This window comes from Camelus bactrianus, chromosome 10 (genome assembly GCF_048773025.1).
Source record: "Camelus bactrianus isolate YW-2024 breed Bactrian camel chromosome 10, ASM4877302v1, whole genome shotgun sequence".
Classification (NCBI taxonomy): domain Eukaryota; kingdom Metazoa; phylum Chordata; class Mammalia; order Artiodactyla; family Camelidae; genus Camelus; species Camelus bactrianus.
The window spans coordinates 35632538-35645614 of record NC_133548.1 but is presented as its reverse complement, the minus strand read 5'-3'; the positions used below and the strand labels follow the sequence as shown (position 1 = coordinate 35645614).

Below are 13077 nucleotides of genomic sequence, written 5' to 3'. Positions count from 1 at the left end.
CTCGGGGTCTGGTCTGGTCCCCATTTTCACCTGGGGCCTCTCCTCCTGTAGAGGCCAGGGCCTGGGGGCGGTGTTAGGGTTAGGGTCTTGATGCCGCTTTCCCTGTAGAGCCCCCTTCCCACGCTGTGCCTGTCCCTCACCTGGAACTACACAGCCTGGCAATTATAGTCACACAGACTAGCTCCAGAGCCCTGCCTGGCTCAGAGGCTCGGATGAAGATGTCACTTTTCTCCGAGTTTCATTGGTTCTAGATTCCCTTGTCTGTCCCAGGGCTCTCCTGTGCCTGGTCTTTCCAGAAGTCTTGTCTTCTGCCCTGAACATGGCCCAGGAACCCTCTGTCTTGCTGAATTGAAGGCTGCTGGACCGAACAACCATTGTGGGTAGAGCTGGGCTTCCTGTCCCTACCAGATAGAGACAGGCTGCTGCCTTCCTGCCACCTCCCCTGTCCTTTGGCGAGGACTTCACCCTCATTCTCCTGTGCTGGGCAGAAAGGATGTGTGCCTCCTTGAGCCCAGATGCTCCTCATTGAACCAGTCTGGTCAGCTCAGCCATGGGGCCTCCTGAGCCCTTCTCAGGCCAGCCCTGCAACCTGACAAAGCACTTCTCTGGGAACACTTTGGTGGGTAAAGGCGCTTTATTAAAGGGTCTCTGTCACAAGCCCCCCATTTCTGAACCTGTTAGATTGGCTTTGAGCAGAAGTTTCTGGGTGTCTTTCCTTCTGGTTTCTCTCTTTGTCCATGGCTTCTTGAGAACTGGCTTCCTTGGTGGCATCCAGGGAAGGATCAGTGACCATGGGGCGCTGGCCCAGGACAGGGAGGGCTGGCGGCTGGCAGAGGGCCAGGGAGTGGCCAGCCCCACAGCCCACGCGGAGTCCGGACAATGATCGCAGAGCCTGCATGGGCTGCGGGGCCCAGACATTGGCTTCGGTGCCGTCCCCGCACATGCCGTGCTCATTCCAGCCCCAAGAGTGACACACCCCACCTGTGAAGGAAAGAGGAGAGGTTCTGCATGACAGGGCTGAAATGCTCTCCCTGGGGGCGCAGATTATCAGAAACCCCAGTTTACACATAAAGAAACCAAAGCTCAGCCACACATGGGGGCCCGCTTACCACCCATGCTTCCTCCTTTCCCCCGACCCGAGTCTTCTCTTGTTCACTCCCACAGACCCACAGCTGTTCCTGCCACGAGCCTGGCTTTGCCCCTTGCCCTTCCCTGACTGTCACCCCCAATACTCCCCATGTCTCTCTGTCACACACACACACACACACACACACACACACAATCCTAGACCTGTCAGTTCTGCCCCCCGAAAATCTCTCAAATCCTACCACACCTCTCCATCACCCTGTCACCCTGATCCCAACTCCATTTTCTCTCAGCTTGGCCACGCCAGTAGCCAACTGACTAACTGGGCTGCTCACTGTCCACTCTGATCATCAAACAGCATCAAGATAATCCCTGACAATTGCAAATCTACCAGGTCACTCCCCTGCTTCAACCCTTCAGTGACGCTCCACCGCCCCTAGAGGCCTTTCCTTGGCCTTTGAGGCCCTGAGAGATCTGGCTCCAGACTATCCTGCTGGGCTCCCCTTGCACAACCCTCACCATGCCCCACTGCATTTCAGAACCCTGCCTTCTTTCAGTTCCTTAAATATGCCCTGTGGGGCTGGCCTTTCTCTCCTTGTCCTGGCTTTACCTGGCTCCACACCTCCTCATTCTTCAGATTCTGTTTAAATGATGCTCAGAGGCCAGATCCCCCGGCTCCCAGTCAACCTGGATTCTTGTCATTGCCTTTGTACTTTCCCCATGGGCGGCGGACAGACTGTCTGGGTGGTGATGTGTTTGCCGTCCCCTCCTCGCTAGATGGTCTGCCCTACAGTGAGGGAAGGGATGTGTGTGTTCTGTTCACTGCCGCATCTCTAGCCCGGTGCCTGCCACACTGCTGGTGCTCAGTAAGGTTTGCTGACTAGAGCAAAGACTGAAGAACTCAGAGTCACACAGCCAGTCTCCAACCAGCATTCGAGCACAGGTCTCTCTGACAGTCCGTGATGCTCTCACCCCATCACAGCACCTCTTGCTGGGGTTTAGACCCTTTTCTGGGGCCTAATTAAACTCACATTTTTCTGTGGTTGTTTAAAAAAAAATTTTTTTTGATATAAAAGTAACACCTCTTCGTGGCAAAAAAGGAAAAAAATGAAAAATGTGAATGGGTGTAAAGAAAAGTAGGCTTCCAGAATCTTGCCCACTGATATGGATATTTTAGATATTTCTTTCAAACCTTTAATTTGTGAAACTTGTAAATATTTGTGTACATATTGTCTTGCTTTGATGTCTTAATATTATTTCACAAGCCTTTCTCCATAGAAGTATGAATTGTTCAAGAAGTAAGTTAAAAATAATTTGTTTGAAATTTTGAAATAGCTCAGTATGCAGAAAAGTACAAAAAATAATTTAACAGAAAGACACATATCCCCATCCAGATTTAAACCGTTAGTTATTTGCTTCAACCTAAAAAAAAAAAAAATCAATCATAAAGACACCCACTTCCCATCCTTGGCCCTCCATGCATTCCCTCCTTCCTGGAAGGAACCACTATTTGAAGTTGGTGTGCATTATTTGCAAGCTTGTTTTAGATGTGTCCTTAAATACTACGGAATATTTTTAATTTGTTTCAAAGATTCACATAAGCAGTGTCATTCAAATATGTATCTTTTTTGTGACTAGTTCTTTATACCATCGTTTTTGAAAGTTAGCCAAGCTGTCACAGATTTAGTTCATTTATTTTAACTGTGCATAGTATCCTATTATGCATAAATGAGATTTTACTCATCTGTTTCCCTTCTGATGGTCAGCTCTTTAATGATGATAATTGTTGCTATTTTATTACAATATGATATACTATAATATTATGTAACAATACTATTACTATTGTTGCTGCTATAAATAGCACTGCAGTGAATATCCTGGAACACTTCTTGTACAAACTGGCATTTGTGCAGGTTGATTCCCTAGAAGTCTGAGTGTAATGGAATCACAAGTTTACATTTACTAGGTGTGGTCAAACCGCTCTCCACAGTGGCTGCAGTCCCATCACTTACAGTCCCCTCAGCAATGGATATGAATTTGTCTCCCTCTACCTTTCCCTTTAGACTCTTGCTACTTTGATTAAGTACCTGTAATTAATTTGCCTTTTCTTGACTACTAGTGAGATGGAGCATCACTTTATGTTACTAGCCCTAAGTTGCTGCTTCTACAAATTGCATGTTTACATTCTTGGCCTGTTTTGTTCTTTGGTTGTTTGCCTTTTTCTGATTTGTAAGTGTTCTTTGTGTATTCTTTTGTTTACATAATTTTTTGTTACAGCATTGTACGTGTCTTCTCCCAGAAGTCTGCAGTGTCTCTTCACTTTGTTTCTGGTGTCTTTTGTTACACGGATTTATTTAGAATGACTGCCTAATGACCCATGCTGGAGATTGAACAGTTTCTTTAACCTGCATCCTATGATCAGATACATAGGTGGCTTCTACTTTTCATTATTTTGTATAACATTTCTACGAACATCTTTGTGCATGAAGCTTTGTCTAGATCTCTAATTATTTTCATAAATTAGATTCTTAGAATGGGAATTCCTGGTCAAATGTATGGACATTTTTGAGATTCCTGAGTAATGTTTTGAGCACTGCCAGAATAACTTTCAGAAAGGCCACTTGAATATAACTACAGCAATCTGTGGGAGTCTTCGTCTCATTCCAGCATTGCCAGCATTTATTAGTTATTCTAATATTTAAAAATATTTTCTAAAAAAAAACTTTTCTAATTGAAGACAAAAATGGTATCTCATCATTTTTACTTACACTTTTCTGATTACCAATGACACTGAAAAATAATTCTTAATTTTCTCAGGTATTTATATTTCCTCTTTTGTGTATTGTCTGCTTTATATCTTTTTCCTGTTTAGTACAGAAGAGTTTAGATGCTCAGACTCAAGAGACAGATGGCCTGGGTTTAAATCCTAGCTCCTCCATTTATAAGCTGAGTGACCCTGGGAAAGTTACTTAGCCTCTCTGTGTCTCAGTTCCCTCATTTGTTAAATGGAGATAATAATACCTTTATTGTATAGTTTATACATACTTACTCATTTACAAGGATTAAATGAGTAAGTAGGTATAAAACATACAGTATAGTAGTCAACACTTACACGCAAGGGACACTTTCTAAGACCTCCAATGGATGCCTGACACCACTGAAAGTACCAAACCTTACATATACTGTTTTTTCCTGCACTAATGGGCATGTAGCATGGATAGCCTGGAAGAAGGGCTGATTTACTTAAAACTGATTAATTGTTTATTCCTGGAATTTTCCATTCAATATTGTTGAACTGCAGTTGACAGCGGGTAACTGAACCACAGAAAGGGAAACCGCGGATAAGAGGGCACTGCTGTACTATGTAAACATTTGCTTTTGTTGTTGTTCTCAAGAGCCTTGTTTTAAAGATTGTTTACTTTAAGAATATTAGTTCTCTGCCATATCTGGCATAAATATTTTTTCTCAGTTTGATTTAAAATTTTGTTTTGGGTCTTTTGATGTAAAACATAAGTTTTATGATTCTGTGTACTGAAATGTCTTGATCTTTTGTCTTATTTCCCCCATTGCCTGTGAGAACTGAAAGCCTTTCCCTATCCAGAGCAGAAAACATTCTTTCTGACTTTTTTTCAATGCTCTGAGAGGTTTGTAAAATTTTTACATTTCACTCATTATCTCCTGCAAGTCTGTTTTGCAGACCACTCGTGCACAGAGGGAGGCTAGCTGGCCTGGGATTACCCTTCCCTTTCCTTTTCCCTAGTAGGGAGGCAACCATTAGCCAAAAGCTTGGGTTGGGGAAACACAGATGTCTGCCTGTTTGGCCCACGAGTGAGGAAATGCACACAGAGAGGATGATGCCCGGGCCGCAGGTCCTGCAGTCAAGCTGGAGCTTCAGCCAGGCTGGTCTGAGGCTCGAGGTGGAGAGTGGAACCGGCCGGGTACCTGCGGGCCTGGCTCGGCACCTGGCGTGGGCTTTGCGCCCGGCCCTGGTGAGCGGCACCAGCTGACGGTCAGCAGGAATTGGGGTGGGAGGAAGGCAGCGCTGACCTACCAGCGGGATGCGGCACAACAGGCAGCTGGCAGGGCCCTCTCCTCCTGCCATAGGAAACACGCTCTGAGGAAGCCACACTCGGGGCGGGGGTAGCCAGAGGCCCTGTGCCAGGCCTCTCATGCCCACTGGGTCGAGAAGCCTGGCAAAGGCTCAGAAATAGCTTCCCCCGATACTTCCAAAGATGCTGACTTGAAGTTAGGTGCTTTAGAGTCTTTATCTCATTTAATTCCAACCACCCTGAGAGGCAGCCATGTTTTAAGACTACTGTCATTTCATAGACGATGAAACTAGCAGTGTGGCTCCAGAATCTGCACTAAACCCTGCATATTATACACCAGGGCTTGCCAAATTTATTCTATAAACACAGACAGTAAATATTTTAGGTTTGATGGTCGCTTTTGGTCTCTGCTACATACTCTTATTTTTTATTATAAACTTCTAAAAATCATTCTTAGCTTGCAAGGCTGCAGGAAACAGGCCATGCGTAAGATCTGGCCCATAGGTGGGCAAGGAAGGCCATGCTGCTGGCAAATCTTCCCAGCAGATGAGAAAGCTGAGGGTGGAATGAAAAGAAGTCAGGGGTTCCTGAACACTCTAAACAAACTTCCTATAGAAAAAACCCAGGCTGCTGAACTCAAAAAGTGAAAGATGGGGTCTATGATGGCTGTAGAGGTGAGAAGAAGGGGGACGGCCCGTGAAAAGCTTCTCCCTGAGCTAACTGGAACACGGGACACCCAGTTTTCCAAACAGGTAAGTGCAGGATGATTCCTGGCATTACAGAGGGCTCTCTGCCGTGTGCCTGGCACTCACCAGGTTCTGGAGGACACTGAAATCCCACCTGATTGATCCAGATCTGCTTTAATGGCCTAGGGGCACACGGCTGAGCCTGGGGTGGAGAGCTCCCAGTTACAGGATTCCCAAGCCTCCTAAGAGTTCAGGCCCTACTCGCGGGGCTGGTGGAGTTGATACAGGCTGTGACAAGTGACAAAGCTTATGGCCCCCACACTTGCGTCAGCCTAAAGGCCCTGCAGGCAGCGGAGCCTCGGGACTGGTAGGGTCCCTGGCACAGGCTAGACACTACTCAAATCTGTTCGGGTCTTGTGGCACCTGCCTGAGCGTCTTGGCAACCTGGGTCCTCCCAGGGCCTTATGGTGCTGGGACTGCAGCCTGATGATAGGAAGGGGGTGGCATTTCTGCTGAAGGGTCTTGCCTAGGAGGGGCAAATGCCCGAGCACGTGTGACAGAGCCTCTTGGTTGTCCCTGAGCCACAGAATGAAGACTACATGTCCCAACCTCTCTTACAGCTAGGCATGGCCGATGAGATGCAAGCTGAAATGTTCTGCAGCAGCTTACAGGACCCTTCCTTCAAAGACAGATGGCATGTGCCCTTTGCTCCTTCTTCTTTGTCCCTTCCTCTGTCCTGTCACTGGGAACGTGGATGTGATGGCTGGAGCTCTAGCTGCCATCTCTGACCATGAAAATGAGGGCTACAACCTAGGGATGGTGCTTTTCAGTTTCATGTAAATGTTACCTTAATTCCCACAGCAATCTTCTGAGGTGTACTACCTCCATTTTACAGATAAGGTAACTAGGCTCAGGGGGTTAAAATAACTTGGCCATGGTCACGTGGCCATTCTAGTCAGGACTAGAATTCAAGACTCCTGAGTCTTGGGTTCCTTCACTAGCTCCAAAATGGCAATAAAATCACAGAATACTTCATGTATGCCAGGCCTGGTGATAAGCACTTTATACATATGAATTCACTGAATCCCCACAAGAAGCCTGTGAGGTACAATCTAACACACCAGAGAGGTGGTATGAACTGTGCAAGGTAACACAGCCGGTAAGCAGCAGAGCTGAATTCAAACCCAGGCAGCAGGACCCCAGAACCTCTTCTGTTAATATACCGCCCTCTCTAGCAAAACCTCTGCTCCCCAGGTAATTAAGGAAAGTTACAGAGTCATGGCCCACCTGTGTAGGGACAAGCTCAGTGACAGAAGAGAAGAGCTGTAGCTTGTGTAGAGGAGCAGAAACATTCCCAGCCCTCATGAGCGCTGGGCTGAGGCTGAGTCAGCTGCAGAGGGCCCTGCCCCCTCCCATCCGCATCTGGTGGGGGTGGGGAGAGGAGGGAGGGATGGTGCCAAAAGCCAGGCAGCCAATGGTTCACCTTGCCTCCTGCCTGTCAGAGGCCTCATAAGGACTAGGGCAGCAGGCAGGGCTGCTCTTCTGCAGCACTGGGAAGAGAGAGAGAGGAGGGGCAAGGTTTGTACGCCTCTCGGAGAGGAAGGCTCTGGATTTGGGAAGGTGGTAAATGTCAGTGTGGATGGAGCTGGCCCTGGAGCCAGGCAAATTTGGGAGAAACTTCTGGGGGTCCAGCCACACAAGTTTATGGGCATCCCACCCTCTGGGCAGTAATTGGTGGGACGGTCCTTAGGTCCTGCTGTGAGCAAGGAATTCAGGCCTCCTGAAGTGTTTTGGGTCTAGGTGGCAACCTCTGGACAGAAAGAAGAGGACCAGGTCCTTCCCTTCGCTTGCTTGGACAATTACAATAACTAGTCTCTGCAGAGGCAGCAGGCCTGGGTGGGGGAAATCAGGCTGAATCACAGCGGGGACCAGGTCCTCCCGTGGACAATTTTCTGTCTCCCCACCACCTATGACGGGCCTCTTAGCTGAGTCGTAAGGCCTCCACAGTCTGTCCCTCTTGTTACCTCTCTTTCCCCTGTTCTGGCCCCACAGGCTTGCTGCTGTTCCCTGAGTTCACCCAGGCCTTTGACACAGTCATGATTTTGCCCAGATGAGCCTGTTTACTTCATCATGTGGACACCGTGCTGGACACAAGACCTAGATGAGGAGAATTCAGTTTCTGCCCTGGGACTCCCAGGCCACTAGGGAAGACAGCCACGGGGAACAAGGATGACAGGGGCCGAAGACAGGGGTACACAAGGAGGCTCACACAACAGTGTTTATTGTAGCATTATTTGTCATCGCAGAGGATTGGGGGGAACCCCAAGTACCCATCAACAGAGGAGTGTTTAAAGAAACTACAGTTTGACTCTACTATTGAATAATATACAGCTGTTAAAAATGATGAGCTAACGCTTATGGCCTGACATGGGAAGAGATCTCAGACATTTTTAAGAGAAAATAGGTTGCAGAGCAATATAGAGAGAGTATGATTCAATTTATGTAAGGCCCCTATATATTTCTGTATGTACAGATCCTGAAGAATACATCCCAAACTGAGAACATACAGTCTCTGAGGAAGAGAGGGAGAAATGGGAGGAGGACAATTGAGATTTTCTTTGTTGTGTGTTCATATATTTAAAAAAGCAATAATACAGGATGATGATTTTTAAAATGACAGTATTTCTAAGGCACAGTGCATAGAGGAGAGGATAATATGCTCTGTTGGGGAGAGGAGGTGGGTGTCACTGAAAGTTACAGAGGTTAAGTCTTAGCTGGGTTTTTAAGGATGAATAAGAGTTCACCAGCCTTAAATAGAGGGTACCCACTGACATTTGCCCACTCTGAGCTGCCTTCATTGATCCTGATGGCACCCTGTTTGCTGCAGAAGTGAACTGTGGCTAGGTGTAGGGCTGGGTCCTACCGGGCTGTTGGAAGGCTGTTAATTTTACTTACTCTGAGCTCTAATGGTACCCAGAGCTCTCTAAGAGCACATACCACACTCCTCCTGGATCTAGAGGTGTTTCTATTTGTAACTGTCTCACCAGTTGGTGAGCTGGGGATGGGAGTGGAGTAGTGTGAGCAGAACGTGTTCATCAAGCACATGGTACAGGCACTCAGGATAGAACTACTGTATGGAAGTGAATTCATCTGGGCCATTCCCCTGCCCACAGTCTTTCTGAGCCCCCTGCTCTGTCTGGAGAGCAGCAGGGGAGGAGCACACACAGACCCACAGAAACACAGACACACAGACACACACACAGTGCTGAGATCTGGTGCCATCAATTTGAGTCCTGTGCCTGGCTGCTTGTCTTTTTTTCCTGATCTGTGGCCAGAGTTGCCTCCTAGCCGCTGGCCTCAGAACAAAGAGCTCTGAGTCTCTGTTCCTGGTCATACTGCCCAGAATAGGGACAGCTCCTACAACAGAATGGCCTAGAGAATGGCTGTGAGGACCAAGGCCCCACTGGGCCAGTCTGAGGAAAGAGGCACTGTCAGTGCAGGACTCTTTCAATAATTAGTCCATCCATCACTCTCCGGGGCCAAGGATGCCCTTGAGGCAGGATCTGAGGCAGCAGGAAGAAGCCATTCCAGAATCGGGAAGTGGGGCTGTTAGCCCATAGTGTTGCTCTGGAGATGTTTTGGGATGGCGGCCAAATACTTCAGGGAAGACTAAGTAGAAGCTGGCTGGCCTGGGGTCCCTTCCAACTAAGGATCCATGGCAGCACTGAGGATGAGGTGAGAGGAAAAGAGGGAGGATGAGGATTGAAAGCAAGGAGGCCAGAGAGGATGCTGTGGCCATCCACCAGGTAAGAAAAGGTGAGGGATTTAGGAAGGCAATGTTTCAAATACAGCTGGAATCGGACTACTTCTCACCAGCCCATCCCCTCACACCAGTACTCCTACAAGTGTTTCCTAACTGCTCTCTCTGCTGCCTCTGTTGCCCTCCATGGTCTATTCTCTACACAGAGCCTGAGTGATCCTATTAAAACCTGGCACTAAGTTGACATGGCAGTGCTCTGCTTAGAATCCTTCAGTGGCTTCTCCTCTGACTCAGATAAACAACAGCTGGTCTCCAGCTTCCTCCTTGACCTCACATCCTATCACGTTCTACCTTGTTGACATCCCCAGAGCTACACTGACTTCCTGACTGTTCCTCAAACAGCACTGGCCTCAGGGCCTTTGCATTTTCTGTTCCTGCCACCTGGAATGCTCTTGACCCTGACGTCCACAGGTTCACTCCCTCATGTTGTCAGGTATTTGTTCAAATGTCACCTTATCTGAGAGGCCTTCCCTGACAACTCTACATGAAAGTGATCGACGTCCCTCCCCATCTCTGTCTCCTCACCTGCTTTATTTTTCTTTACATTTTAAAAACCGTTTATTTATCATCTCTCTCCTGATCAGAACACAAGCTCTTTGAGAGCGGGACTCTCTGTTTGCTGCTGTTTCCCAGCACTTGAGAACAGTGCTTGGCATACATGAGTGCTGATAACTATTGTGTGGATGAATGAAGACACGAATGAATGAATGGTGAGCAAAAGCACAGAGCTGTCTTGCTCTTTCCCAGAGGCCAAAAGAGAGCCCACGGATATGGGGAGGAGGTGCCTCAGGCAGGCGGGTTGCAGCTCAGCATCAGGAAGAACACTGTAAGGACTGGAAGGCTGCCCTGCAGAGCAGCAGGCGGCCTGCGCGGGAGCCCCAGTGGGCGAGGGCATTCCTCCAGCAGGCGGAGTCCAGGACAGAGCAAAAGCTCTGATCCTGGATAATCTGTGCAGTGGTGTGGAAGGGTATGGATGTGGATGAGAGAGAGGGAAGGAAGGTGGAGGTAGGAGACCAGAGGAGGGGGATGCACCCCCAAGTCCTCAGGCTGGCTCCCTCGTACCCGACAGAGGAATGGTTTCGGTTCAGATGATAAATAAAAATGGGCTGAATTGGATGGGTTTGCCCTCAGAGGTCTCATTCTCAGGCTGCAAGACTGGGACTGCCCTGGAACCTCTTCCAGAGCCCCAGAGCTTAAAAGATTGTTCCGTTTTCTCCGTTGATCTCTCTCCCTTTATGTAAGAGGAAACCGAGGCCCCAAGTGGGGCAGTATCAGGCCAACGGTCCCCACCTACACGCCTTCCCACTGCTCTCTCTCCCTCTGCATCACTGCGGGCACCGCATTTGACAGTTAGAACAGCCCAGTGAGGATGTGGAAGGAACAGAAAGCTGAGTCTGAGAGAGGCTTAGAAACAACTGAGCCGGGAGAGGTGGAGGCCAGCCCTCCCCACCCCCAACCCAGGAGGAGGCGGTGCTGCGGCTGCTGTGGCTGCGCGGCCTCGGTCACCTGCGGAGAGAGCGTGCTGCGGCACGTAGGCTCCACTGGGTGACTATTCTTAGATCGAGGGAGCTGGGGATGATGGATTTAGAACTTACGAGGTGGAAACGTGTTGGCCTGTTTTATAAACAACTGAACTCCTCCCCACAGACTGTCTTTCTGAATTCTGTGTTCCCTGTTAGAACTGCTGGCTTTCTGGGCCTCCTGGCTGCACTGGGAGAAGGAACAGAAAAGGCACCTCACCCTCTCGAGGGCCTACTATGGCCACGTAGCGTGCTAACGGCTCCGCGTGACCCATGTCATTTAACAACAGCCCTGGGAAGGGGGTATTCTGACCACACTCTATAAATGAAGAAACAGAGGCTGGGAGAGGTCCGGAGACGAGCACCCCTGGGGCCTGGTGTGAGGGCAGCCTGTGAATGAGGAGGCCTGAGGTGGAGTCCGGTGCTGCCAGCAGGGGTCTGGCTCTGGCGATGGAGCGGTAAGGGCACAGCACGGCACCTTTGGAGCATAATCCCTATAAGCGTTTGCACATAGCTCTCCTATCCTCTAAGACTTCTGCACTCCAGGGGATACGTCATTCCTCTGTATGACCTGGTGGCCTGTCCCCACGGCCGGTGCGGGCCCCTCCCATTGGTAGGTTCCAAGTTGTCATCATCCCTCTAGAAGTACAGTCCCCAGAGATGGCCGAGGGCTCTATCTAGGTGCACACCTTGTCCCAGAGGCTGCCTGTGTCAGTTTAGCTTGAGGTCACATTAGCCAAGTCCAAGTCTGCAGACTCTTGCTGAACCCACAGCCCACAGCACCCCCTTAACTGTTTCTGCAGGAGGCTGCTATACTATGTCTCCCCGGTGCTGGCCTGCGTGCTGGTGTTTAACCCTGGCCGGAACTTCCAAGTGGTCTCCATCAAATATCTCTAAGGGGTACCAGCAGAGGGGCAGGGGCCCAAGGTAACTCTGGGGCCCAGAGCAGCTGGCCTGCGGCTGTCCCCAGAGCCTGGTCACAGTAGAGCCTTTCTACGCTGTTCTCCCTGTGCCTGTCTGGGAACCACCAGTGTGCAGGAGAGGCTGGGCGCTAGACCATAATGGTGGTGAAAGCAAGAAGGTCTGTTCTGGAACCCAGCTGCAGGTCCAGAAGAAACCACAGGCAGATTAGATTAGGGCACTAGAGTTCACTGAGGAGCCACTGGATGACACAAACCTGAGAAGGAATTCTCCCAACGCTTTCCAGTCACTCAGTAAGTACCAAGTGTCTGCTCTGGGTTGCGCGCTGTGCCCAACCTGGTACATAGCAAGCAGGCTCCCATATAGCGTAAGTGCTAAATTGCTCCTCCTGCTGTGACAGCGCAGCGAGATGGGTGCCCCAGAAAAGCTACACCCCACTTTTTCAGCGGGATCAAACCCCCTTGGGAATCAAGTCTGTCTCTTATTTAACTTATTTTTTCTTCCAGATAGTAAACTTTTATTGAACTTCATGCCATTAAAAAAAATTACAGTACAAAATAGGAAACAACTAAGGGATTAATACTTTTAATGTACATTAATGTTTTTCCTCCCCTTTTTAAAAAATGGTATTTTTTAGACCAGTTTTAGGTTCTTAGAAAAATTTAACAGAAAGTATAGAAAGTTCCCTTCCCCTCCCCTCTCACAGGCTCCCCACTACCCACATCCCCCACCTGAGCGGTACATTTGTTACCATGGATGAACCTACGGGGACCCATCATTATGGCCCAAAGTCCATGGTGTACATTTGGGCTCACTCTTGGTATTGTATGTTCTATGCTGCTTGAATGAAGTGCATGACTGGGGTATATGCGCACTACATGGGCTAATATATCAGTTTCCTTTATGAATGTCCCTACTTCATAAAAAAACATAACATTTGAAACAAAATTACCATTTTGGTTAATTATAACCCACCAGCCCGTGTTCTCCCACTG

At 48.7% G+C, this 13077-nt stretch overlaps 1 protein-coding gene across 7 annotated transcripts in view; it reads right to left on the bottom strand.

The window, feature by feature from the left end:
- Window positions 1-615: 615 nt before the first annotated feature.
- Window positions 616-13077, bottom strand: part of SERGEF (secretion regulating guanine nucleotide exchange factor) — a 200615-nt gene continuing 188153 nt past the window's right edge. For 4 of the 7 annotated variants that reach the window (XM_010964793.2, XM_074372285.1, XM_074372286.1 and 1 more), the window contains one exon: window positions 616-981. In XM_010964793.2, the coding sequence (XP_010963095.1) occupies window positions 638-981 (344 nt within the window). In that variant the 3' untranslated portion in view covers window positions 616-637. The remainder of the gene's footprint in view (window positions 982-13077) is intronic. The other 3 variants (XM_074372284.1, XM_074372287.1, XR_012509668.1) reach the window with 3 other exon arrangements.